A 27905-nucleotide genomic window follows, 5' to 3' on the forward strand; every position below is an offset into this window, starting at 1 on the left:
TGAGGCTGAACTTTTCAACGGTTATCTTTGTCACTATCTTTATCAACTATCTGTCCAGTTGTTCATGCCGTCACTGCTCTGTGCTCTGGTGGCTGGTAAACTCCTGCAGAAGGGCTTCCACCTCTGCCCGCCGGCTCATCCGTGTGGCTTTGCCCTGGTAGCGGCCACGCTTCCCTGCCCCTTTCCCTTCTAGCAGTTCAGCCACCCTTATGAGAAGAACAACAGAACTGGAGTTAGTGCGTTTTGTTGACTAGCTTTATTTCAGCTCCACAACAGTGTTTGCCAACAGTGTTTGCCACTGCTCCCATAGATTACACTAGCAGTTCCCAAACTGCACTGGTGAACCTTGGAGAAGGTCAGCAGATGCAAGTTCTCCTGGGTGGCACGACTGGTTCCGCACCACTCTGAGGGCCACCCATTGTGTCACGTCCAGAGGTCTTCTGAGGGCTGGAGAAGCCATGTGCGGCCTCTCTAGCCCTCAGAACACTTTCTAATGCCTTCGGAAGGCCTTAGAAAGGTACTATAGGTTTTCCTGAAAAACTGTAGTACCTTTCTAAGAACTTGTAGAGACAGAACATCTCCGGACGTGATCAGAGGTCATCCCCAGAGATCCGCAATTACTTCCAAGTGGGGGGGGGGGGTTCAGATGTGCCGCCCGAGCTGCACAAGGCCCAGATCCCACTGCCAAACTGCGTGCCATGGCACCTGGTATGGTGAATTCTCAGAGGTGTTGCAGGATATCCCTGGCGGCCTTTTCTTCCCAGCTCTCCTGGGTGTTGTTATCTTGGATTGCACAAGATCCAAGATGGCAGCACCCAGAAGAACCAGGAAGAAGAGGCTGCTGCAAAAAAGGGCACCATGATCACAGTAAGTTTGGGAACTGCTGGATTACAACAACGATAAGCCTCAGTCAATTTCCTTTTTCCGACACACACACACACACACACACACACACACACACAACGATAAGCCTCAGTCAATTTCCTTTTTCCGACACACACACACACACACACACACACACCCTGCTCAGTCCAGCTTGTGAATTTTTGGGGGACATACTGATAGTATTCAGTCTCCCTTCCTCATTTGACCTCAACCCAGACACCTGCCAATCCAGGCCTTAATATATTCAGTTGGCTTAAATGAAGAGTGACTTACCTAGGGCCTAGTTTCTCCACAGCTTCAGGAGGGCCCGCAAGCAGGAAGAGACCAGCTGCTTTTTCATCTCCCACAGATAAGAAAATGAGGGTTTTCTGCAGAAAGGACAGAGTTTCAGAGCTGCTGCTGCTATACTGCAAAAAGACTAAATACTTATGCAGCCTTATGTTTAGAAACGGGCCAATCATTGTTAGAAACCAGGGCCTGGCTGCGCATATATTGGCTGCCCATATATTACAACTATGACCCTCGAAGTTTGTTCTATATGATGTTCCTTGAATCTAATCAGCCCCTTGCTATAAACACTTTGGAAAAGAAAGTTAACTTGTTCAGGCTGTCTTTTGAATGTTTAGGCTCGCTTCCATATAAAGAGGGATATCAGTGCATCAAATATAGATTTCTTGACATCGAAAGGCAGGATCTTTATAGGATGGCAAATAGAGCATGTTCCCCATAAAGTCTGGAGATTCCTATATTGCATGGTCAAGTAGCCTTATAGCTTTACTCAATGCATGCTTATCAAAAAAAGGAGAGCTTTCTCCCTTGCTAGATTTAATGTGCTCCCGTCTGCTGTCCTTTTTGGGAAATTTCACAAAATAGCTCATGTTGAAAGGCGATGCCCTTGTGGGCTAGGTTGTGTTGAGACCATTGTCCATTCTATTTTTTATTGTCCCTTCTACACTGAGATCCATCAAAGATATCTGGATCCTATACTGAGAACAAGAGGAGGATTTACAGATGTGGCAAAAATATGCTACCTCCTAGCCCAAGGGTGTCAAACATAAAACCCAGGGGCCGGATGCGACCCATGGAAGCTTTTTATCTGGCCCTCAGGCTCTCAGCTGCTGAGCAGTGCTGAGGTGTTACTGCTAAAAGAGCAGCCCCCACGAAAATTGGGCTCTCCCATATCTTGAAATATAAAGATTTGCATGTTTTCTCGTCTGGCATTTGAAGTTAATGAATTCCTAAGTGAGAAAAAGTGCTAATTTTTGGTTTTGAGTTGTTTAATGACATCACTTCCTGCCTTAACGACATCACTTTCGGCCCTCAGCAGGTATCATGAATACCATTTGCCCCTCGGTATGACACCCCTGTCCTAGCCGATTCTTCTGCGGAAATAACAGATACTGTGGCAACTTTCCTATATGAGCTCACTGAGCTGCGCAATCGAGAAGTTGATTTGCTATCTGGCTGACCAAATGTATATAGTTGTAGATTTGTTGGTTTTATATGCCAATAAAGGATTCTATTCTAAATGACTGAACAGTTCCCTCTCTGTAAGTCTTCCTGGTGGCACATCTAATTTATCAACATGCACATTTCATTGGTTCCCCACAGTTGCCCATGGCAGCCATTTCAGAGTAGCTGTGTTTTGCAGCTGTATCTTTGACTCTGCTCAAGTTGTAGGATGGAGGTTGGAGCTGGGAAGATTCCAGTTTGGAAATGGGTTCCTGTTTGGAAAAGGGTTCTTGATCATCTCAGCTATTGGAAAAAGGGTTCTTGATCATCATCTCAGCTATTGGGGAGCTATTTCCATGGTGGATGTGAGGAAGCAAACTTTGATGTTGCCCAACCTAACTTACATGCCTTTTTTGACAACCCTTTGGGCAACTGTAGTTGAGAAGTAGCACTGCATCCATACCTACAGAAGTAACAAGTAGAATTCAATCCAACTCAGAACATGGGCATCAACAAACAAGACTGATGTCACCAAGCTAACATTAATATCTTTTAACCTTTGGGAGTGTAAGCTGTTGATAATTAGGGGTGCAGCTGTGAGGGAGTTCCAAAAATCAAACTACCAGTAATTCAGTTTATTCGGGGATTTTACATTCTGGATTTTACATTCCAAACTCTGAATCATCAGTGTATAGCTTTTGCCTATAAAGTAATAGTTCATCCCTTGCAGTTGAATCTAGGACACAGTGGCCACCCTGGAAGAAGACCATGCAACTGTCACCCTGATCACTATTAGTAACTTTGGCCAATTTAATAAGAATCTTCCTTAATTTACTTGAAAGTCACACTTGCAATACATCATCATTTTTAATTGCTATTTAGTACCATCACAACCATAGGAATATTTTAACTACAGAATTGTTAATTTGGTATTAAACTACTAAATCGGAATTCAACTATTAATCTTTTACACTTGATGTTTTTGTTTTATTTCACTATATCTCCTCCTTCCTTACTTTGTTAGATTTAATAAATGGCCCATATCACACATCTACACACAAACAATGACTACAAATAACAAGCAAACAACAACAAGCATACGTATACACCCAACTGACCTTAAAAGACTGCTAATCTTACGTTTTAGTTTCATTTTGATTTGCAGTTCATATGCTTTGAAATTCAATAAAGTTGATAAAATGCCTAAATTGACCTGGTTTGTGTTGAGTGGAGCATACTGGAAGTGGAACATACTTTTCACTTAACACCAGGAAGCTTTTGTCAGTCCCTAACAGCTAACACAGCAATTTTCAATCTTTTTAATTTCACAGCACACTGACAAGATGCTAAAATTGTCTAATAACAACAACAACAACAACAACAACAACAGGTATTTATATACCGCCTTTCTTGGTCTTTATTCAAGACTTTATTCAAGGCGGTTTACATAGGCAGGCTTTTATTTAAATCCCTTATTAAATAAGGATTTTTACAATTTGAAAGAAGGTTCTTTCTTTCAAGAACCACTACATTCAGGTGTTTCATTCCGATCTGGCTTCACATTCTGGCCTCCATCCTCCCACGCTCAGAGCAGATGGAATCGCTCGGCTTCAGCTTGTCAGCTGCTTCAAGGTCGTACGGTGCCGGTGGCCTCGAACTGGTGACCTTGTGGATGTTATCTTCAGGCAGACGGAGGCTCTACCCTCTAGACCAGACCTCCTGCACCTCAAAGTGCACCATCCTTTTTTTGAAAATCGACACTGCCACCCGGGGGCTCATATCCTCTAATGGCCCTACTAATATATGATGCTCCCTCAAACACCTGCAGCACACCTGCAGATCATTCACAGCACACCAATGGGCTGTGGCACAGTGGTTGAAAATTGCTGATCTAACACAGCACCACAACACCGAGGCAAAAGCTCAGAGAAACAAGAGAGGAGGGACTCACCTCAGTGCCAATCTCATTTGCGATGATATTCATAAACTCAGAATCACCATCCTTCCTGCAGAGACGAAGAAGATATTATAAGATTCTGTACATAAGGTCAGCTCATCTGTGAGGCCGACTGAAGGGGGAGCCACTTTCACCAACCCATCCACTGCCCCGCCTCCTCATCCTACTCCATGGATTGGAAAAGCAAAAGAACACTGGAGACACTCCAGCCTACCACTCCCCACTTTCTCTTCTACCCTGTCTATTTCTTCCTTTTCAAATCCAGGGAGTGAGAGGAGCAGAGGCTGGCACATCACTAGGTAAGAGGGGGGCAGCATTTGGCATGCCACCTCAGGTGCCAGGAGGTCTTGGCCTGGCCCTGTTATACAGGATCCCAAAATCTGGGAGGGATAAGCCCAAATTCCACCTTTTCCATACCTCCCTTCCCCCAGTTCACCAGCCACAAAAGAAACTAACCATGCTTAGACAAACCTGAGATTCATTTTAAGTCTTAATAATTCAAAATGTACTTTTCTTGATCCACAAAGTTTAAAATTTAAAGTGTAACACACATTTTTCACTTTGACAGGCTCCAAAAAACCATTTATTAGGAAAAAAAAATTGTTCCCATAGACAGCTTTCCCATTGTTAAAATCAGTACAGGTATTCTATTTATGAAGAGTAAGTTCCTGGTATCCAGAATTTTTCCTTCTTCGGGAATTTGGGTTGTGGGGATTTGAAACCTCCCATATTCGTCCCATGCAAGCCTCATTTTGAGCTAGTTACCCTCACCTATGTAATACAAATAGTGGTTCTCGAACCAAGTTGTTCCTGAAATTCTGAGCAGTCAGGACAGCCAAATCTCTCAGCAGGTTCAAGTTGTTCTGAAAGAGAAGCAGATGATGGGATGCCACAGACACGGACTTCATTCCCACATTCAAACAAGAGTGAGAAACCAATCCCTAGCACTGTCAAGACTGAATTTTTAAAGGGGCAGGTTCTGGACATAATAAATATCAGATGGGCTGGATATTGTCATGCCAAAACTCTGGCTCTCAGAGAATTACATCTAGAGAACTGTACGTTGAGACAGACAGAGCCCATCAGCCACTCTGAAAAGTCAGGGAATGCTAAATTCCTGCACTGCTCTTACAGGACTTTAGCCCTGATTGGCTTTCATTCTTGTTTACTCATTGGCTGGAGGCCACATAAGTACTTCTACATCATGCCAAGTCCACCCTGAACTACATTTGCAGCTGTGACATTGCAGCCCTGACCAACAAGCCGGGTCTGCTCAGCTCTAAGCTGACCTGCCTTCCACAATCCTGACTGCCATTCCCCCTTGACAACCATCATCTTCCTACAAGGTTGCCCTCTAATGATTGATCTTGGCTGCTACATGTATGAACCACAGAATCCTGTCTGAACCCTAATTAGAGTAAATGGTAGGTTTTACTGCTCCCACTTGAGAATCCAGACTCCAGACCCTTCTGAGGGGAATACCTGGTGCCAGCCAAGTATACCTTCTGAAACTGCTTTACAGAATTTTGCAATCTCTTCACGGCTTCCACGTGCTCCTCAGGACCATTCCTAAAATAATACAAGAACTAAGGGTCAGCAGGGAGCATCACTGCGCCATCCTAATGATGAGCTTGGAGGTGAGGGATGCGTTAAAATGGAGGACGTGAGACAGCTTGTGTTAAATGGGGGTGAAAAATCAAGCTGTAATAGAGTGGTTGGATAGCTTGGGAACAATAATCTTTCCAGGCAGTGTGTAATGTTGAAATACTTTTGTTATTTGCCCTGAACTCCAAGACCAGGCCAGGCTATGTAATGAAAGAAATCAGCAGTCCAAGAGCCTATTCATTATTTTCTGCCTTGAGAGAAAAATCCCAACTCTTTTCCTTTGATGGTTTATATGGAATTCATGGGCTGATGGGCTTTAAATAAACATTCAGATGCTTTGCCTAACCCCTTGCATTCGCTAGTGCAGAAGGTGAATACTTGCTTAAGCAGCGACGTGAGGACCTTCTCAGTGGCATGGCTTCGCTCCAGAGTTTTCAGCACTCGGTTTCCAGCCAGGAAAACTAAGTTCGTCTTGTTCTTTTTCCCCTTTTCGGTCCCCAAGAGCTTAATAACCTTTGAAATAAACACACATTGCTCTGAGTGGAAGAAGCTAATTGTTCATTGGGACTCGCTGCTGGGTAAGTGCGCATGGGTGAATTGTATTGTCTGCATTTGTCTTTGCAAGTATTTGCAAAAATTTGCAAGTATTGTCTGCATTTGTCTTATCCTTTATATTCACTGGGAAAATCATCAGCCATAAAGGGGCACAACATTGTTCCCACAAAGCACACAGATGTGGGTTGTAGGACAGAAGTGTGTTCATGTCTAAGAGAATTCAAAGTGCAAAAGCCTTGATCCTGGAGCCACAAGGGCCAACCAGGCCTCACCTGCAGGTCACTGAGGTTGGAGACGTGTGTGCCGCAACACATGTTGGAATCGATGCCTTCGATGCTTATTATCCGAACAGGCCCAGCATGGTCATCTGGCAAGCCACGGCTCCTCACCTGCAATACAATTCCTGGTTAGAAGTCACCATAGGTCAGCTCCACTCTACTCTGCCTAGCTCGGACGCCTCTTACCTTCTCGACTTCAGGGTCACCCACCGCCAGCTCTCGCAGCACCACAGGGATTCGGGCTCGGATCTTTTCATTCACGCTCTGCTCAAGAGCAGCCACCTGAACAGTTGTCAGTGAGGGGGTGTCCAGCTCAATAGTGCTTCGCTGGCGGCCTAGCTCCCTGCAGAGAGTGGGAGAGAGGCAGCGGTCATCCCCAATCACTAGGGGGAAAGCTCTAAATCACCCCATTTTTTGATCAAGGGCTACTGCACTGAAATTAGGCGTGCACTGCAATCCTAAGCACATTCACTAGAAGTAAGTAAGTTCCAGTGTGTTTAATGGGATTTCCTTTTTAACAAGTGAGTTTGGGATTGCAGCTTAAAGCACTGAACAGAACTTCTAAGGTTCTTTGCTTCTATCTTAATGAAGAACATGACTTTCCAGGCTCCAGATTCCTTTAGCGTTTACTTTATAAGGGTTTACTTTTCATCCTAGAATCTGGGTCACAGAGAAAAAAAAGACTTTGCTTATTAACAATCTTTAGTCACTAGAAGAGTTGCTGATGTATACATGTTCAATGATACCTTAATAACCCCTGCTAATTGGGTAAGAGGCACTTTTTCAAGTGGGTGCTCCTCTTTTTTTTAGCAGGGGGAGAGTAACTGGCCCACCTCACCCCAGCAGTGCCTGTTCTGGTGGCTGTCTGCTGGTGTTCTTTTGCATCTTTTTAGATTGTGAGCCCTTTTGGGACAGGGAGCCATTTAGTTATTTGATTTTTCTCTGTAAACCGCTTTGTGAACTTTTAGTTGAAAAGCGGTATATAAATACTGTTAATAAATACTGTTAATAATAGAAAAAAATAATACAGGAAATTGCAACATAATTCTGAGAGTGATTTCTCTGGAGAATTTTGTGGGAAAGGAACAATTTTTTATTCTCACTGAAAAAGAAAAACACCATCTGAGAATGCTATGCTACAAAGCAATGCTGCCCTTTTAGTTCTAATTAATAGTCTCAAGAGATATGGAACAGAAAGATAGTGTCACATAGGGCTGATTAGTTAATTTCACTACTGATTAGTAACTTAGAGCCCAATCCTGACCTCACACCGCTGGCGCTCCACCACCGGAGAGTGTCACAAAGGTGCCATAAAGTAAGTTCGCAGCCCTTCAGCACTGGTCCAGTACTGGTACTAGCTCAGTGCCAGGCAGCACTGGCCTAGCACGTGTGGATCAACAGTGCTCTGCAGCTTGGCAGTTGCGCGGACTGCCAGGTGGCGGAGAGGTGAGTGGAGGAGTGGGGGGAGGAGGCATGCTGGGGGAGGGAGCGGGGTGGGATGGAGGCAGCTCCACTGGATTCTACACCTCCGTGCTGGGTTTGCCACCCAACACAGAGACTTGCCATAGAATCAACGAAGGGTTGCCGTAGAATCAAGCAGCCCCATTGCTGGGCTACTTCCCTTACCCGGGGGAAGGGGATGAAAGTCCTCTTTCCCCGAGGAGCAGCCAGGTTGTGCTCAGGATGCTGCAGCAGCCATTTCGGCACCATGGTAGCCCCACACTCCGGCCAGCTGAGGATTGGGCTGTTACTATTCATAGAGACCCCGATGGTGATCTGCGCAGCTTCTTGTCAACCTGTTTTCCCTAGAGGTCCTTAAATTCTCAAAAGGCATTGTCATTTCTCAGTTTCCATCCCATTCCAGTGCACACAGCACACGCAAACAGGAAGGGATTTCATTTACTGTTTTACACACCAATGCCCCTTTTCCCCTCCCAGGAGGAAGCTCCACAGTTGAGTCGTGCTCACCATGAAGTTGTCTTGAATCCAAACATCAGATCTGCTAAGGCTGTGATAAGATGTTGTCCTGCAAAAGAGAATTATACGGCAATTCTCTTTTCGCCCCTCCTCTCTGTTAGGAGATTTGAATAAGATTTAAAGTTGCATTCTCTGCAATTACTGCCCCACTCAAATGCATGGGTATCACAATCACCAGTTGATTACCTGAATGCTGCTGCATGTGGTCAAACCTTCTGTCCCAATCCAGAACTAGCTGCACCTCGCTGCCTGGCTCAAGGGCTGTCTGGACGAAATGTAGAGCATCTGGACCTTGTCGCGTGACTCTGAGCACTGAGATGTCATTAATGAACCCCCGGTCATCGGGCTGGAGGAAACAGGTGAAAGTCACAGGCCCAGTTTCTGGGAAATACCACCCAATTGAACCTCACAGGATGGATTTGACAGATACTTACCTGTCTGATCAGATCCATACAATTAAAGATGTGCACGCTCATAGCTCACGTGCTCATAGCTTGCACATGTCCTAGCCCATCTTTTTGCTCCTGGACCAATTTCTTTAATTGTATGGGGAGGAGAGTTACTTAAAAAACAAAACCAAATAAAATATTAAGGCTGCAGTCCTGGGACGGGCAGCCTGATCCAAATATCGGCTTGAGTCAGCACAGCCCCCTCATGCCAGCTCCCGAGTGTCACAAACATGTCATCAAGCATGTTTGGGCTGACTCAGAGGCCTGTGCTGGCTTGCCCAGGTCAAATTCTGCAGCTGTGCCAGCTGTACATGAGTTTATGATGGGTGGTGCAGACGGTGGGAAAGGGTGGTGGGAAGACATTCTGGGGGTGAGGAGGGGGCATTTTTTGGTGGGGAGAACATAAGAACAGCCCCACTGGATCAGGCCATAGGCCCATCTAACCCAGCTTCCTGTATCTCACAGCGGCCCCACCAAATGCTCCAGGAAGCACACCTGACAACAAGAGACCTGCATCCTGGTGCCCTCCCTTGCACCTGACATAGCCCATTTCTAAAATCAGGAGGTTGCACATACACATCATTGCTTGCGTAATGGATTTTTCCTCCAGAAACTTGTCCAATTCCCTTTTAAAGGCATCCAGGCCAGATGCCATCACCACATCCTGTGGCAAGGAGTTCCACAAACCAACCACATGCTGAGTAAAGAAATATTTTCTTTTGTTTGTCCTAACTCTCCCAACACTCAATTTTAGTGGATGTTCCCTGGTTCTGATGTTATGTGAGAGTGTAAAGAGCATCTCTCTATCCACTTTATCCTTCCCATGCATAATTTTGTATGTCTCAATCATGACACCTGAGGAGGTGTCTCTTTTCTAGGCTGAAGAGGCCCAAACGCTGTAGCCTTTCCTCATAAGGAAGGTGCCCCAGCCCAGCAATAATCTTAGTTGCTCTCTTTTACACCTTTTCCATTTCCACTATATCCTTTTTGAGATGTGGCGACCAGAACTGGACACAATACTCCAGGTGTGGCTTTACCATCGATTTGTACAACGGCATTATAATATTAGCCGTTTTGTTCTGTTTTGTGGGATGGAGGGAGGATTGGATCTGTGACAGCAGTGCACGCCATATCCTAATCCGCACTCCTGGGCCTGGAAACCTTACATGGGCTGCTTGGATTTGCACCAGCTAAATCGCTGGTGCAAATCTGAGAAGTCCCATAGGGCAGATTGGTCTTGACACAGGATAAGGGGGAAAATATTCCCTTTTCCAAAGATGACCTCTAGCCTCCTCCTAACCTGGATACAGCACAGGCCAATACAGCCTGGTTATACCACAAGTTAGAATTGCACCCTAAGTTCCCTTGAATTTAATAGAATTTTCTTCATACATAGGATTTTGCTGTTAAACTAGTATTAGCAGCAGATGTAGAGGGGTGGTTTGGTACCCAACTTACATCCTGATTAATGAAACTCACCCAAAAGTGAGGGAAAGGGCTAGGATGCGTGTGCACCATGAGATTGCAGGTTTTGAAGTGTGCAGGGCTGGTTGGGCAACTTAATTTTTGCCCAAACCAGCCCACAATAAAATCATATGTAACTTTGTTCATTTACATCTTGCTAATCGTTGTGGGTTGTGGTATAAAGTATGTTGACAAATGTCATTTTCTATGTACTCCTCCCCAACCAAATACTATTTGGTTATAATAAACCAGGAAGTTATAGTACATTGTTACATAACTATGAAGGATCCTCAAATCACTTTAGCAAATTAATTAGCTCCACTAAAAATCTGAATTGCTGTTAATTACAGACAGTTTTTCAGGGAGAAGGTTTAAACTGTCCCATCCCTGAACACCTAAAATATGTTTCCTGTTCCCCCCCACACAAATAAATATTTAAAATAAAAGTAGTACAGACAAATACTGAATTTAAGAAACTGCTCAGCCCTAACAAATATGTGGATCAATAACAGCAGCCTTATTTTCAAAAGTGAAGTCACCAGGAAATTCCAAGTAACATATTAAAGAACTACAGAAACATGCTAACACAGATTCTACTCTGAATCAGACAAAGATCAATCACCTGCCCACCACCCTCAGGAAAAAGAATTGTGTCTTCCAGGATGACATGGAATCCATGCAGAGTCTCCTTCTTTCCACCAGTTTCTGAGGGTAACTCTGCAGGGCAGCAGGAAACCACCCGTGTAGTAAACTGGAGACAAAAAAGAAAGAAAATAGATGAATGTCAATGCAGCAGTAGAAAGGATCTGGAGACTGCCAGGTTCAGAGGTAATAAAGTTCAGAAAAGTACATACATCAAAGAGATGTGCCAAAACAGGTGTTCAGATATCACAGAAGCCAGATGCTGGAAAGTGACAAAACCCAACCTGTTTCCAAAATGGTCTTGTTTTTGACAAGTTCCTTTATGTGTTCCAAAGTGAGATATCAATTCCTGTCTCCTAACTGGCTTTTTGGCATGGATTCTTTTCTCAGCAAGGAGCAACCTGTAGATTCTATTTTATATATTTATCATTTGTCTATACTGTCTTTTGAAACATTCCCAAGGCAGTTTACAGGCAATAAAACAATACATATACAACTATAAAATAGTTTAATTCAACAGTTAAACAGCAGAGCAACAGTAACTAGTTAAATTCCAGATGCCTAGTGAAATAAAAGTACTTTTACTTGTCTCCTAAATGATAGCACAAGGGCTCCTGAGGGGGAGTATTCAACAGCTCTAGAACCCCCAAGTGACCAAGGGTTCTGCTTTCCCTCCTGCTGACATAAGGTTATTTTTTTTATTTGGCAACATCAATATATATGGTGCTTTACCAGGATGGTGCTTTGGTAAGGATGGTGCAATGGTTCGGGAGTTAGACATGGAAGATCCCTGCTGAGCCACATAACTTCCTAGGTGATTTTGGGTCAGTCACTCTCTTTCAGCCTCACCTATCTCACAGGGTTATTGTGAGGACAAAAGAAAAGGAGGAACTATGTACACCACCCTGACCTCCTTGGAGGAAGGGTGATATAAAAATGTGAAAAAATAAATTTACAGATTGAAAAGTTCAGATATAAGACTGTGACCCAAGGGTTTAGAATCTAGATCGGGGTGCCAAACATAAGGCCCGCAGGCCAGATGCAGCCCCCAGAAGCAATTTCTTCTGCCCCCATTATAATTGGGCTCTCCCAGCATGACGATTGGGCTCTTTAAAAATTTGAACAAAATTTGCAGATTTTCTCTTCTTTCATTTGCAGCTAATGAGTTTCTGTGAGAACAAAGTGCTTATTTCTGGCCATCATCTGCTTAATGATGTCACTTCCTACTTTAGTATGTCACTTCCAGTCCTCAGCAGGCACAACAAGTACTAACTTCGGCCCTCTTTATGAAACGAGTTTGACTTCCCTGATCTAGATATTAACACACAGAAGACAAGGGATGTGTTGTGATTAGATGTTTATGCAATTTTATTGCATGACACAAGTCACTGTTTCAATTGTGCTAATATGGAATTATGGTATGCAAAACACACTGAATGGCAGCAGTTATGTGGGAATGGAAACAGATAAACCCAAGAACACAATCTGCATAGGCTTGCATTTATCACCAGTGATATGTTGAGCATGGCACAGATTACAGGGACGTGCGGTGGGTGGGAAGGCTGCCTCCCCACTGGAGTCCTTCAAAAAGCTCCGCCGCCATGTGAGATGCCCAAGCACCCACAATCCACATGGAGTGAGGCAGGTGAGGCAGAGCCTCCCCACCTCATGGGCCCTCTCATGGGCCCTTTGAAAAGTGCTGTCGCCATGTAAGGCACCCAAGCACCCACAACCCATGCCTCTAGCTCCCTCCCTCCTTGCTCCTTGTGTGGGTTGTGGGTGCTTGGGTGCTTCACACAGCGGCGGTGCTTTTCAAATGACTCTAGTGGGGAGGCTCTGCCTCACCACCACCGCAAGTCCCTGGCAAAGAACACAGAAATGATCCAGTTCAAGCCTTCAAGGGCAAAGCAAGTTTCTAGTCCTCCATGATCCATTCATGTAAAAAGATAATGTCAGGAGGAGGGAAGTACATCCACATCTAGCCTTCTCCGTTGGGCTGGAGGAAGATGTCCCCCCCCCCCCATTAAATAAACTTGCACACTTTACCCATGCATGCAGTAGAAGATGACTAAGCACCACCCCTCAGCCCAAACCCCTCACTGCTTGACACACCTGCTGCAACCAGCAGTCCCGCTGGCACTTGAACACCATGAAGCCCCCAAGCAGCTGCACACAGAACGACAAAGAAGCAGTTACTGGGCTCTTTTGGCTTCAGCAGGGAGAACGGCACATGCTACTAGCAACTTCCGCCCGGCCTAAGGCGAGCGGAGGAGGACATAATTATGGCGCTGCGCTCCGTCTCGCATTTTCCAATGCTCACTTGAACAAGGCAAAGAGCTGAGCCTGCAGCAGGCATAGACTTATTCGCTATACTAGACTGACATGCAAGGTTTACTATCGCGTTCTGTAGAGTTTTCCTCTGATGCTGTGATTGCTGCCCATGGACCAATCCAGGATGTTGTCATGGTTGTGTCTGGGTAACAGCCAGGGCCTCCAAGGGGAATTTTCTCACGGGGTGCAAAGTTTCTTTGGGGTCCCTTCTCAAAGGGGGAGGAAGGGGAGGAGATAAAACAGAGCAGGGGAGGCTGGTGACAGGGGTGGGCAGGACAGGGGTGGGAAGAGGGCAACACAGAGCAGGGAAAAGTGGCAACAGCCAGACAAGTCTTTGGAACCCAGGTCTACCAGGCTTCCCAATGCAGAGCCCAGGTCTACCTGCCCATGCAGCATCAGCAGCTAGATACAGTAAAATGGGCAGCCAAACCCACTCCCAAGCCTCTCTAAAATCTTTTAAATGTAGAAAATAATTGCATTAGCATCATCATATCTAGGCTCACACTAGAATGTGAAGTGTCCTATTTGCACCAAAACACACTTCTGCAGCTGCTGTAGCCCTGCAGCTGTGTCCCTGAGCTCCTATACACTTCTTCATGGCAAGAGGATCTACATGCCAAAGAGCTACTTAGCAGGCTTGTTTCCTCCCAGATTTGACATTGTATTAAGGAGTAATGTATGCATTCCTTGGTCCAGGATATATGGCTATATATACTCCATATATGGCAGCGGAGGCAGCTGTGCACCCAAAATCCCATGTGGGCAGCAACAAAATCCTAGGAAATTTTTGGGCCCCCTTCTTTGGCTCCCAGGGCCCCCTTTTTGCCCCTGGGCACAGGTACAAATTACCCCCTTTACTATCCTCTCATGGGCCCTGGTAGCAGCAACTTCCCATTCCTCCACTCAAAAACCAAAACCAATTACAGGCTATGAACTCATTCAATGGGATGTACAGTACTCCCAGTAGGGATAAGTGCATATAGGATTGCAGCCTAAGCAAGAGATTTGGGCTAGGCAGTGATCTCTTGTAAAGTTTTAGAGTGTCACTTTAATTTTATATCTCATTTATGTTTGGAACTTTGCTCATTTCGAACACATACTTTTGGGCTATTCAATATTTATTTTTATATCTGTTTGCTTGCTTTGATGTTTTCCCCTTTGTGGTTAACTTTTTACCATTGGTTCTTACATTATGGAATAAATATCTTGCCTGGTTTTCAACAGCACACAAGCAGTATATGTGGGAAGCAAGGACATGGACAGGCAATCTGAGCTGGATCCTAATTTTTTCCACAGGGTACATGGTTGCATGCCTTCCATTTTGCCCATATGAACAGCCCAATCCAAAAGACCCCCACCACCACCATCAAAACACATGTTGTATCCTGCTGGGGTGGAGAGTCTCGGAGGTTAACGTTTGTTCCCTTGCCCAGGAGGTAAGCTCACTAAGACCCACATCCGTGATATAGTTGGTGCGAGCCAGAGTGAACATGGGAGATGGATTGAGGTCGAGAAGGGGGATAGGATACAGGTGGCACTACTGCTGCCAATACCACCCCCCTTCCTGGCCTTGTTCTACCCCCATCACAGTCTCTTCCTCATTCCTCTACCTCCACAAGCCAACCCGGCCTCCCTCCTGCACCACTCCCACTGACCTGCTGGGCACTGAGTGTCATCTACAAGCCACTTTCAGCAGCTGTGGTGGCAGCCTGGCCTCACTGAATTGTGTGTTGCATTTTGTGACAGGCATAAAGGACTTTGCACTGTCAGAACAGCAGTGCAAGGCCCTCATAGACTTGGGCTGTAAGACAGCATGAAACAAGCCTTGGTAATTCTGCTGTATAGACAGTTTAGAGTCAGAGTTATATCATATGCAGTCAAGGTGTGAGAATGCTTCTTTCAGGCCACTTTGAATTTCTGTTGCAGTGGCAGGTGGGGGACTCTGAAAATCTCTCTTTGCACTGAACTACAAGCTGCTTTCTTAGTAAACTTAGTGAGAAGATTGCAATTATTCATATTTGGTGATTAGGGAGAGAGGGTCTCTTACTACTTTTGCACCCTTGGCTGCAGTGAGGGAGTTTGTGGATTGCAGCAGTGTAGATGAAGAAGGAAGAATAAATCATAGTTTCCCTTTGTTATCTGAAGCACTGGCTTAACAACCAGTATTCCTTGTCCATTTTCTGCTATCGGTTCGAGACAGCTGATCTTTCCTTTTGAGCTTAGTAGTGCTTCTGATTAATCAAAATCACTCTCTCCTGCTGGAATGGATGATTCAGCCAACAAAAGGTACCAGATATCTTACAATAATTTATTAGCAGACATTAGAATAGCTTCTTATCTGTATGTATAACATCCATCAGAAATCCTGCAGAAAGAAGGGAGTCAGACAGAGAGAGAGAGAGTGTGCACTGAAGGTCAAAGAGGCTGGACAAGAAAGCAATATCAGAATATAACCAGACTGCCACAGGCCATAGGAGCTACTTCCAGTCATCTAAAAAGCAAGCCAGGAGGTATGCAATACTCATCCAGGAACAAGATCCCCAGTCTGTCGTTAGCACTAGCACCTAGTGTGCTGCCTTACAGCAAAACTGTGAAACACAGAAGTCCTCAGGGTACTAGATACTCGCTCAGCGACCTCCATTCTGTCCCATCTCTTGATGCTGTCCCAACGGTGCTTTGTACCTGGGCAGGGGGAAAAATGGTGGTCACAGAATTCACAGCATCTCACAAAAGAAATAAAGGCCAAGAGAGACTGGGGCACGTGTCGTATCAACTAGCAGAGTCTGCACAGTCACTGTCACTTTCAGATACTCAGAGCTGGGGGGGGGCAGGGGTATCTGTAAAAAGGTGCCCAGGTACAAGGCTTGCTTGTAATGATAGTCCAGAGAGATTCTGCTTTGACAATTTGAGGATGCTTAGAAAATTCAAATATAGCCAAAGCTGTGATTGCCTGCAGTCCTTTTTCAACAACTGTTTCAGAATTGCCAGATCCAGTTTACTTGCTTGCTTCCATAAGAACATAAGAAGAGCCCTGCTGGATCAGGCCAATGGCCCATCCAGTCCAGCTTCCTGTATCTCACAGTGGCTCACCAAATGCCTCAGGGAGCACACAAGACAACAGGCACAACCTGCATCCTCGTACCCTCCCCTGCATCTGGCAATTAGAGGCAGCTTGCCTCTAAAACCAAGAGTTTGCACATACCTGCTATGACTTGTAACCCATAATGAACGTCTTCTCCAGAAATCTGTCCAATTCCCTCTTAAAGGCATCCAGGCAAGATGCCATAACTACTTCTTGTGACAAAGAGTTCCACAAACTAATTACACACTGGGTAAAGAAATATTTTCTTCTGTCTGTCCTAACTCTCTCAACACCCAACTTTCATGGATGTCCCCTGGTTCTGGTGTTATGCGAGAGGGAAAAGAACGTCTCTCTATCCACTCTCTTCATCCCCTGCATGACCTTTGGGCAATGCATTCCTAGTCTCATGGCACATGTTGCTTACGTATCCACCCCTTCAAATTTCAGAAGAGCTGCTTCAACTTACACCTGGTTTAGGTGCCAAAAAGGTTACCTATGGGGCTTGTGCTTTTCAGATGTCATCCTGCAAGATATAAGAATAGACAGGGAAGTATCAGTGCCTTCACAGCAAGAGCATCACATCTCACCAAATGATGCAAGAAACTGTAAAAAAAACTAAAACTTCTGAACATAGTGAAGATCCTAACAACCCTTGAACTATGTTCACAAACCTCTTTCAAACTTGTCTGGGTTCTGGAAAAGAGCAGACATGTCTTAAAGCAGCAACAGGTCAGAGCAGAACAAAGCCCAAACAACTCCCTGCTTCATTTGTCTGTGAACATGGCAGAATTTTGCAAAAACAAAAGTCTATCTATGAGGCAGCAGATTGCTGGGGTCTCCCACCACTTGCTTCCACTGCTCCTGACACTACCTGTACTGGTAAAAGAAGAGGGAGACCGGGTGGAACAGGAAGCTTGGAGGAGAAGAGATTGGTGGCTAGAGTGTCAGAGCTGAATCTTTCAATACAAGTAGTGGGACAGGAAGAGCTGCTGCACCACCAAAAAAGGAGAGAAGCTTTTGGCACACTGTCTCAGGCACCAGGAGGTCTTGCTGAGAGCCAATATGGAGGTAGGATGATGAGACTCTGGTCACATGGACCTCACTTGCTTGTTGCTTCATAAATGATGGTACTTACATCTAGGTCATCCATGGCAGGGGGAGTCACCTTTGTGGTGACTTTTTGCATGAGCTGAATGGGAAAGAAAAGAGTGCATGTGAACACTGCTGCTTAGAACACCTTTCCTGTCCTCCATAAAGAGGCAGCTCTCATGCTAGAGATGGGGAATGGATTGGCTTTATCCTCCTGACTTATGCATGCTCATATGGGCTGCTGTACAATGAAACAGACACCACAGCAGGAGACCTTTAAGGTCCTTTTATCAGCTGCCTTAGACTTGTTCTTATCCTTGAATTGGCAGCTTCACTGCTGTCTCTGTCCCTGCCCAATTTATTGGGTGAGACAAAAACCTGCATTTTTCAGTGTTGCATGACCATCACAACCTTAGAAAGCAAAATGTAGTGTATGAAACCACATACCATTTTATGATAAATGAGACAGTTACCAGAGTGGAGTTTGACTAATGTTTTGGCATCTTTTTTTACATGACATGCAGCATAATCCTAACCTACCATGGAGCAGGCAGGCCAGCACAGTCCTAACCTACCATGGAGCAGGCAGGTCAACAGACCTGTGCAGCATCCAAGGCAGGATTGGGGTAGCAGGAACTGAGAATTGTGATTCACCTGATGCTTTCCAGAATCACTTCCCTTTATCCCAGGTAAAGCAGCAGCAGCAGCCCCTATAGGGCTACTTGGATCTGTGCCACCTCAAGAGGTAGTGTAAATTTGACCAGCCTGGGACTCCCCTGGGCCACCTGGGAATGGGGTTAGAATCCAGCAGAACCCCTGGATTCTGGCTCCGCCTTCCACTCCCCACCCGCCTGTCCCTGGGAATGCCTACTGCCCGCCCTCCCACCTCCACCCTGCTCCCCGTCCCCCCTCAGACCCCTGCATCCACTGAGCTCGGCCGATACAAATTCATCCTCCATGGGGCCCAAGTTGGCAAGGGCCAAAGGGCAGTTGCATTGGCGTGAAAGTGCTTTATGGCACTTTCACAACAACATTGAGCTGGCGCAAGGGACTTGCGCCTGCCTATCTGCAGGTCAGGATTGCACCCACAGAGAAACAAACTAACCTTGCTAATAGTCACATGGATCTGTGAATAAAATACTGAATTTGGCTACAGTAGATTTGTTTTCACTACCATTTTCAGTTTCCATTCCGATTTCCATTACCCTTGCTCTTACAAGGTACAGTTCTTGTACCTTGCTTGGCTTTTTCTAGGCAGCCCTCCAAGAGGTGTAGAGGCAAGAATGCTCCCCCTCCCAGTGCAAAGCAGACCACAAGTTGGGCTTAATTAGCCTGACAGCAGCAACCAGGATGATTCCCCTATGGACTGGTCAATCTTCTGGTTCCAGCAGAGCTCCTGCACTTTTGCAAACTACCTGACAGGAAGTTGTGTAATAGGCAAAGCCATACCCAGCACGGGGATGGTACAACTGATAAAGATGTTTCTGACTGGAAGAACACTCTCATTCAAAACTCTATCTTAGTTCCATGGTTGGACTCACCTCTGCATACTGCTCGACCATGGCTGCCTCGACCTCCTCATCTCCTTCCCAGTCCCGCCAGTTGTCAAAATCCACTGAGAGCCATACTGGCTGCAAGTAAAATGAACTATTTATTTCAATGCACCACAGGCTCCTTCTCCTTGCTGCTTTCCCCTACTGGTAGAGCATTATTTGGCATACAACTGCTAAAGGAAAAAATTGCTTTTCTTAATTTTTTTTCTCATGTAGAGACAGAGTTGCCTCTTCCAGATTATTTTTCCCCTTTTCTGTTCTTGTTTCCCAATGACGTGCACTATAATGCCAGATAGCAGCAGGAACTGAGAATTTTGGTTCACCTGGTACTTTCCAGAAACTGCATCTGACAGCTCCTTAGGATATTAACTATTTTTGTGTGACAGAAATGTCAGTCTTCCCAGGAACCACTAGGGGAGGGCTGAAGGTCAGTGGTAGAACCACATGCTTTGTGTGTAGAAGATCCCAGGCTCAGATCATGGCTTCTCCAGACAGGGCTGGGAAAGATTTTTGCCCAAAGCTCTGAAAAGCTGCTGCCAGTCAGTGTAGACAATAATCAGCTATGGACTGATTGTCTGACGCAGGTTTAGGCAACTTTCAACACTTTTTGGCAAATGCAACTTCAGTCTTACTGAGGTCCTTCTTGGGCTTCAAACTGAGCGTGAATTCAGCACCGCAGACACCCTACCTGGCTTTACTTTCAAAGAAGTCTCCCTGTCCCAGTTCTGCAAAGGAAAAGGAACCAGCAAAATGCCCCACCTTGATATCCTCCTTGGTGAGGCGAGGCCAGCCCACTTTGTCCTTCCACTTGCGCACAAAGAGTGTGATGGACCTGCCGGAGCGCTTGTGCTGAGAATCCTGAAAGAGATTGTGCTGTTGAAAAAGAGCACATCAACCATGGGGCTAGTTTGAATTGAAACCAACATTTTTAGGAAGTTCTCCACATTTGAGGATGTGTGTGGGCTGATATTCAGGTGCACTACCATTTAGCACATTTGTCAAGAATGGCTTGCGCTGTCTTATTTCTCATACAGTCAGTTCTGTTATCTGCTAGGGGGTTCCTGGAAACCCTAGCACAGTGGTTCTCACACATTTAGCACCAGGACACACTTTTTAGAATGAGAATCTGTCACAATGGAGAGAGGTGAAAAGCGGTGTGCCCCAAGGATCTGTCCTGGGACCGGTGCTTTTCAACCTCTTCATAAATGACCTGGAGACAGGGTTGAGCAGTGAGGCGGCTAAGTTTGCGGACGACGCCAAACTTTTCCGAGTGGTGAAGACCAGAAGTGATTGTGAGGAGCTCCAGAAGGACCTCTCCAGACTGGCAGAATGGGCAGCAAAATGGCAGATGCGCTTCAATGTCAGTAAGTGTAAAGTCATGCACATTGGGGCAAAAAATCAAAACTTTAGATATAGGCTGAGGGGTTCTGAGCTGTCTGTGACAGATCAGGAGAGAGATCTTGGGATGGTGGTGGACAGGGCAATGAAAGTGTCAACCCAATGTGCGGCGGCAGTGAAGAAGGCCAATTCTATGCTTGGGATCATTAGGAAGGGTATTGAGAACAAAACGGCTAATATTATAATGCCGTTGTACAAATCGATGGTAAGGCCACACCTGGAGTATTGTGTCCAGTTCTGGTCGCCGCATCTCAAAAAAGACATAGTGGAAATGGAAAAGGTGCAAAAGAGAGCGACTAAGATGATTATGGGGCTAGGGCACCTTCCTTCTGAGGAAAGGCTATTGCGTTTGGGCCTCTTCAGCCTAGAAAAGAGACGCCTGAGGGGGGACATGATTGAGACATACAAAATTATGCAGGGGATGGACAGAGTGGATAGGGAGATGCTCTTTACACTCTCACATAATACCAGAACCAGGGGACATCCACTAAAATTGAGTGTTGGGCGGGTTAGGACAGACAAAAGAAAATATTTCTTTACTCAGCGTGTGGTTGGTCTGTGGAACTCCTTGCCACAGGATGTGGTGCTGGCGTCTAGCCTAGACACCTTTAAAAGGGGATTGGACATGTTTCTGGAGGAAAAATCCATTATGGGGTACAAGCCATGATGTGTATGTGCAACCTCCTGATTTTAGAAATGGGTTATGTCAGAATGCCAGATGCAAGGGAGGGCACCAGGATGAGGTCTCTTGTTATCTGGTGTGCTCCCTGGAGCATTTGGTGGGCCGCTGTGAGATACAGGAAGCTGGACTAGATGGGCCTATGGCCTGATCCAGTGGGGCTGTTCTTATGTTCTTAGGACCCACAGGAAGTGAAGTCATGACTGGAAGTGACATCATCAAGCAAGACCATTTTTAACAATCCTAGGCTACAATCCTGCCCACACTTATCCAGGAGTAAGTTCCATTGACTGTCATTGTTAAAAGAATATACATAGTAGCTTGTTAAAAGTACAAGTCTGTAACAAATACAGTCACATACCATGGTGGCATCAAGACAAATATATTAAAAATAAAATATTGAAATGAATGGGAACCCACCTGAAATTGGCTTGCGACCCATCTAGTGGGTCCTAACCCACAGTTTGAGAAACACTGCTAACGGATAGTGAATTTGCAGATAATGAACCATTGATCCTATAGGATCAACGGGGTTAGGTACATAGGGTAATATGGAGGGGGGAAGGCATATCTTCCTTGTCATCAGAAAAATCCAGCAGAGACCCTCAGGAAGCCAGCAAAGTGCAGCAGGAAGTGTGAAAATATCTCTGAATGTTGCAGAGATCTTCCAGAGGCTGCAGGGACCTTCAGAATGGCCAGGGACCCAGCTTCTGTTGGCCATTTTAAAGGGGTCTGTGCTGGTCACAGGCACCATTCTGAATGCCCCTGCAGCCTCTGGAAGGTCTCTGCATAGCAAGTAATGAGAAAAGAGGCGCAGATAATCAGAGAGGTAGCCGGAGACAAGAATTTTAATTACTACAGCCAGGTTTCTGTTTCTGCTGATGGAGGTGTATTAGGAGACTCATGGCAAGGAACAACGGCTGAGGCCAAAAACAAAGCACTTTGCAGCCCTTGGCAGTCTCAAGACACTTCCAGACAACCACCTTGTGTCTCCAGCCAGCCACTACATTTCTGCATGTCACAATCACATGCAGAATTGCAACATTCCCCCCACACCACAGGAGACACAGCATGTTTTTGCAAGACTCTCTCCTTTTTAACTTTCCAGTTTCTGGGCATCTGCCTCTCAAAAGAAAGATGGAACAGTAATGTTAACAATAGCCCATGCTTATGGTCATTACGCTACTGTACCACTGGCCTCCAAAAATCTGGCTTTCTATGTTAATAAATGTGACAATTTCGGCATAAAGAAATCACAGGTGGTCAGCAGATGGGCGAAGACATCATATGAATCCTCACAGGACCATCACAAACCAAACATCACATCTGAAAGTGACCTCAGTGCCATCGTTCCAAGACTGCACATTCAGGTAGTGTTCAGGAGAAAATTGCTAGACCTACAGTCCTCCTCTGACACTCTTCACTTTTCTTAAATTTTTTCCACCAAAGAAACATGAATGTCTTCCCTTAGTTTGCCAAACGCTGGTCCTCTCTTGGAGTCTCATTTGATGAGATCCTCACCTTGCAATTAACCCGAGCATAGAAGTGGATCTCGTTGTACAGCTCCACATCATCAGCATTCTTGCAGCTACAGAAAGACAAACATGTATGCAGAGTTTCTTCAGATGTGACATCTGAATAAACAAAGAGCAATGTGACTGATCAGTAATTAAACTACATTACAAAAGAAGCCAGCTCTCTCTGGTATCTTGCTGTCTTTGGAAGAATCAAATAAATAGAATTTTCTCATAGCTGAACTTTTAAGACTACAATTCATACTTTATACAATTTACCAAAATTCTCTCTTCCCAGAAATACTGAGATATATATCTCAGAATAACTGATCAAGCTGTTGGATCCTTATAATGCTTAGGCGCTAAAGCCTTGCCCATTTATCAGCTTAAGAAGCAATTCAACAGGTTAGGTGTGGTTGTCCATTGATTACAATGGATTTAGGGATGTCTAACTGCACAGAATTGGTCTGCACAGATCATATGCATGAAAGAATATATACAGCCTGAATGTTTGAGTGTTTACTCAGAAGTACATTTTTACAGGATTCAGTAGGACCTGTTCGTCAGGAACTAAACTTAGGACTGGCAATCGAAAAACATTTGTGGCAATCCCCCCCCCCCAAAAAAAAACCCCTGATCTGTTGTGGATCAATAAATGAATATTAGGGTGTAACCAAGTTCTGTTATACAGAGAGAAGCAAAGAACTGTGGAAGTTATATCAAGCAGTCTTGAACCATTTCTGCTTGGCCATATTTGGCCCCTGTTGCTTATATGCAACTCTGGGCAGAAATGGCTTAAGCATTCTTAACTGGGAGTAAGTCCCATTGGACATAGTGGGATTAACTTCCAAGTTACCATATATAGGCATATACTGTGAGCATGATACTTTATATATGGGAGAAAAATAAGCTAGCAAAGATTTGCTTATATACCAAGACCAACTTGGACGCATTTAATTATTGCACTTTCTGTTTTGTTTCTCTTTTGGCATTTTACTTGTTTCTCTATGCTGTACACAACTTTGAGCACTCCATTTATGCGGAGGGAAAGGGAGAATCAAAAACATTTAAATAAACTGTGTAGACAGAAGTGCCAGTTAAAGACTAAAGCTCAGCAGGTGGAGTCCATGAGAAAATAGTGACATTGTGTGAGGGGATTAGTGGAAAGGGCAGTTGGTGACTTGTGTTCCTCCCTTCCCTCCATCCTCCCTCATGTCACACCTTAGGTTTTTCTATGCAGATAAGAGAACTTCCCACCTGAACACGACTTTGTAGTCATCAAGGTCTACTTTGACATCTTTGCTGTCTTCCACACAGAACTCCATGAATACATAGCGTGGACGGTCGTACCACAGAGTCTTCGCTGCTTGCCTTAAGAAATGGGGAACGACGACACTAATAAGAAATGGGGAACGACGACGGCTAAGTTTGCAGACGACACCAAACTTTTCCGAGTGGTAAAGACCAGAAGTGATTGTGAGGAGCTCCAGAAGGATCTCTCCAGACTGGCAGAATGGGCAGCAAAACGGCAGATGCGCTTCAATGTCAGTAAGTGTAAAGTCATGCACATTGGGGCAAAAAATCAAAACTTCACATATAGGCTGATGGGTTCTGAGCTGTCTGTGACAGATCAGGAGAGAGATCTTGGGGTGGTGGTGGACAGGTCGATGAAAGTGTTGACCCAATGTGCGGCGGCAGTGAAGAAGGCCAATTCTATGCTTGGGATCATTAGGAAGGGTATTGAGAACAAAACGGTTAGTATTATAATGCCGTTGTACAAATTGATGGTAAGGCCACACCTGGAGTATTGTGTCCAGTTCTGGTCGCCGCATCTCAAAAAAGACATAGTGGAAATGGAAAAGGTGCAAAAGAGAGCGACTAAGATGATTACGGGGCTGGGGCACCTTCCTTATGAGGAAAGGCTACGGCGTTTGGGCCTCTTCAGCCTAGAAAAGAGACGCTTGAGGGGGGACATGATTGAGACATACAAAATTATGCAGGGGATGGACAGAGTGGATAGGGAGATGCTCTTTACACTCTCACATAATACCAGAACCAGGGGACATCCACTAAAATTGAGTGTTGGGCGGGTTAGGACAGACAAAAGAAAATATTTCTTTACTCAGCGCGTGGTCGGTCTGTGGAACTCCTTGCCACAGGATGTGGTGCTGGCGTCTAGCCTAGACGCCTTTAAAAGGGGATTGGACGAGTTTCTGGAGGAAAAATCCATTATGGGGTACAAGCCATGATGTGTATGCGCAACCTCCTGATTTTAGGAATGGGTTAAGTCAGAATGCCAGATGTAGGGGAGGGCACCAGGATGAGGTCTCTTGTTATCTGGTGTGCTCCCTGGGGCATTTGGTGGGCCGCTGTGAGATACAGGAAGCTGGACTAGATGGGCCTATGGCCTGATCCAGTGGGGCTGTTCTTATGTTCTTATGATACACACATCAGGCTAACAAGGCAAAGGTGCAAACGCCTTTGCTAGTGGAGCAATGGGGGCTGAAGCCATCTTGAGTTATAATGTGGGCACAGTTAGATCCCAAATTTTTAACCTATCTGAAAACCATTTAAAACCATCATGTGTGGATTTTTCCACTCCTTCATGACTAACTTATGAAATGAATCTTTGTATATAATCTACACATTAAGCACCTTGGAATTATGACACAGCAGTTACTACATTCTCAATGAACTACATTCTACAATGAACTTTATTATTAGAGGAGGGGGTGATGTGGGTCATTTCAAAGGCTGGGCAAAAATTTCCTGCTGGGAGTACAACTTACCCCATTTATGCCCAGCCCACTGTTGTACACATTTGATTCCTGTTGCATATATGCAACATTGGGCAGAAATGGCTTAAGTGTGATTAAAACTGCTGGGGGGGGGGGCACAGAAGGAACAAAGCACATTTTTCCAAGCAGCAAGCTTCATCCCATATTTTAGATTTCTGAAAGAGAAACAACAGTACAGCAAACCCTTGATCTAATGAACTTAGAAATGGCAGGCATTGTCTGCTTCTTTTAAAACTAGTTGCATGTTTTGCACTTGTGCATTGTCATAAATGCGCTTGGATCTAATGTATGCTTGGCATTAACGGATACTCCTTTTCCCTATTAGTCATTTAAACTGAGAGTTCATTGTATATATTCTACGTACATTATGCTCCCATCCTAAATATAAGTAGGCATCAAGTCCATGGGCAATGGCTCTTCAATTAGATCAACGGTTCTCACACATTTAGCACCAGGACCCACTTTTTAGAATGAGACCCACCGGAAGTGATGTCATGAAGGGAAGTGACATTATCAAGCAGGAAATTTTTAACAATCCTAGGCTGAAATCCTTCCCACACTTACCCAGGAGTAAGTCCCATTAACTGTCATTGCTAAAAGCATATACTGTACAGAGTAGCCTGTTAAAAGAACAGATCTGTAACATTTCTCCAAATGCAATAACATAACATGGTAGCATCAAATCTATTAAAAATAAAATATTGAAATGAATGGGGACCTACCTGAAATTGGTTCACAACCCATCTAGTGGGTCCCAACCCACATTTGGAGAAACACTGAATTAGATTGTTCATGATAAAAAGAAGCACTATACAAAATGAGCTTTTTCTTTGTATAAACATGAGAATCCAGTAATGAGGAGGGTGGTGGGGCATAAGTTTGGGGGGGGGGTACTTGCTTCCTTATGCCACTTGCATGTGTACAGCAGCCCTCGACTAGCCTGAGAACTGAGCCTCATGGCTATTGCAGCTCCCTTTTATGGGATGATTGCTTTCAGATCAGCTGTGTTTGGGAGATAGCAAAGAGGAATTCCTGCACCGGGGGGAAAGGCTATTTTCTGCGCTGTGTTTCCTGAGCAGGGAGGTGCTGAAGCACCAGCCTAGCCATTAAAGAAAGGACGCCACTTTCTTTAATTTGGGAACCCAGCCTCCTCTGCAAGTGCATGGGAGCTATTTTTGGTTGCTCAGTAGAGAGAAGGTCTTTGTGCACGCTCAAAGGCTAGCTTCTCATTGCACATAGTTTGGGGGCTCAAGCATTGCATGCGAATCTAAGAGCTCATTTACTTATTGGCATTCAGATGCCACCCCCCCCACCCCGGTCGGTCTTACAAGGCGAGTTGGGCACCAGCACAAACTGCAAAGAACCGTGGGGGGGGGGGCGCCCCTATCCAGGAAGGCTGGGAAAGGGCTGAGGATCTTTGGTCCACAGAGCATGTCCATTCTGCTTTAAGGGAATCCTGCCTGGGCATCCAGAAAGGCAGGTGACCATCGCAGTGGGCAGGGGGACTCCGGTGACTGGGAGCAGTGGCATAGCTAGAGGGGGGCAAAGCACTAAGTGTTGCAGGGAGCCTCCCCTTCGGAGCCATTCCAGGCAGGGGGAGCAAAATGGAGGCGTACGCTCCCCCTCCAGCTACGCCACTGGCTGGGAGAACTCCCCTCCCCCCAAGTCGCTCACCTTGCCATGCCTGCAGCTGTTGGTCTCAGCGCCTCTAGTGCCAGCGGGCAGGCGTTTCCCCTTTGGCCAGGCGGAGCCGAGCCCAGCGCCGCCCCCTGCCCAGCTGCGGCTGCCCATCACCGCGTCCCCCTTCCCGGGAGTCCGGAATTTTCCCGACGCAACAGGTTGAGAGTCATCCCAACAGCCACGCGTCTCGTTCAGACCCACTGAGATGCGGGAAAGGCTGCGTGTGAACCGATCAGCCACTCTGGGAGCTTCAAGACAGTTTGCGACAGCTTAAGATCTTTCCACTCGCACAGTGTTGGTGTTTTGAGGGAGCCCACATTTCTGCCCACCTTCTCCATTGACTTCCTTCTCCATTGTTTCCTATGAACAGCTGGCACTTTTGTTGAGTGGGAGAAAGAAGCGGCCTGAGGCACAGGGAAGCCCCCCCCCCCAAAAAAAAAAAATTAGAAGCATTTTATCTTTTTAAGCCAATTTCAAGCTCTTTCTAGCTTGCGTGGAATTGTGCTTTGTGTGGGGT

The 27905-nt window shown here is 45.5% G+C and overlaps 2 protein-coding genes across 6 annotated transcripts in view; one reads left to right on the forward strand and one right to left on the reverse strand.

The window, feature by feature from the left end:
* Positions 1 to 27905, forward strand: part of RPL27 (ribosomal protein L27) — a 120503-nt gene that overhangs the window by 71093 nt on the left and 21505 nt on the right. The window lies entirely within an intron of this gene.
* On the reverse strand, positions 52 to 27439 carry PTGES3L (prostaglandin E synthase 3 like). Of its 4 annotated transcripts, XM_066628878.1 has the most exons (17): positions 27383 to 27439; positions 24168 to 24281; positions 22918 to 22984; positions 20079 to 20177; positions 19308 to 19397; positions 17813 to 17866; positions 11245 to 11373; positions 8896 to 9055; positions 8701 to 8758; positions 6919 to 7075; positions 6727 to 6843; positions 6282 to 6412; positions 5797 to 5863; positions 5066 to 5157; positions 4289 to 4343; positions 1159 to 1253; positions 52 to 206 (listed from the first exon to the last, which is right to left on the reverse strand). In XM_066628878.1, the coding sequence occupies exons 1-17, from the start codon at positions 27388 to 27390 to the stop codon at positions 71 to 73; spliced, it is 1629 nt and encodes a 542-aa protein (XP_066484975.1). In that variant the 5' UTR covers positions 27391 to 27439; the 3' UTR covers positions 52 to 70. The 4 variants fall into 4 exon arrangements, with proteins under 4 accessions (XP_066484975.1, XP_066484972.1, XP_066484974.1 ...); XM_066628875.1 differs by lacking the exons at positions 17813 to 17866; positions 19308 to 19397; positions 20079 to 20177; ... (1 more) ...; positions 24168 to 24281; positions 27383 to 27439 and adding an exon at positions 13377 to 13553; XM_066628877.1 differs by lacking the exons at positions 52 to 206; positions 1159 to 1253; positions 4289 to 4343; ... (6 more) ...; positions 8896 to 9055; positions 11245 to 11373 and adding exons at positions 15883 to 16277; positions 17171 to 17200.

Source organism: Tiliqua scincoides, chromosome 5 (genome assembly GCF_035046505.1).
Source record: "Tiliqua scincoides isolate rTilSci1 chromosome 5, rTilSci1.hap2, whole genome shotgun sequence".
In the NCBI taxonomy this organism is placed as follows: Eukaryota; Metazoa; Chordata; class Lepidosauria; order Squamata; family Scincidae; genus Tiliqua; species Tiliqua scincoides.

Bases quoted from the DNA above. Each gene is read 5' to 3' on its own strand.
- PTGES3L (XM_066628878.1), bottom strand. The intron at 19,398-20,078 runs GTGGGGCATTTT...TTTTACTTGCAG, and splicing joins TCACCAAGGAGGATATCAAG to CCAGTATGGCTCTCAGTGGA. The intron at 5,158-5,796 runs GTATACTTGGCT...CTTCTCTTTCAG, and splicing joins CTGTAAAGCAGTTTCAGAAG to AACAACTTGAACCTGCTGAG.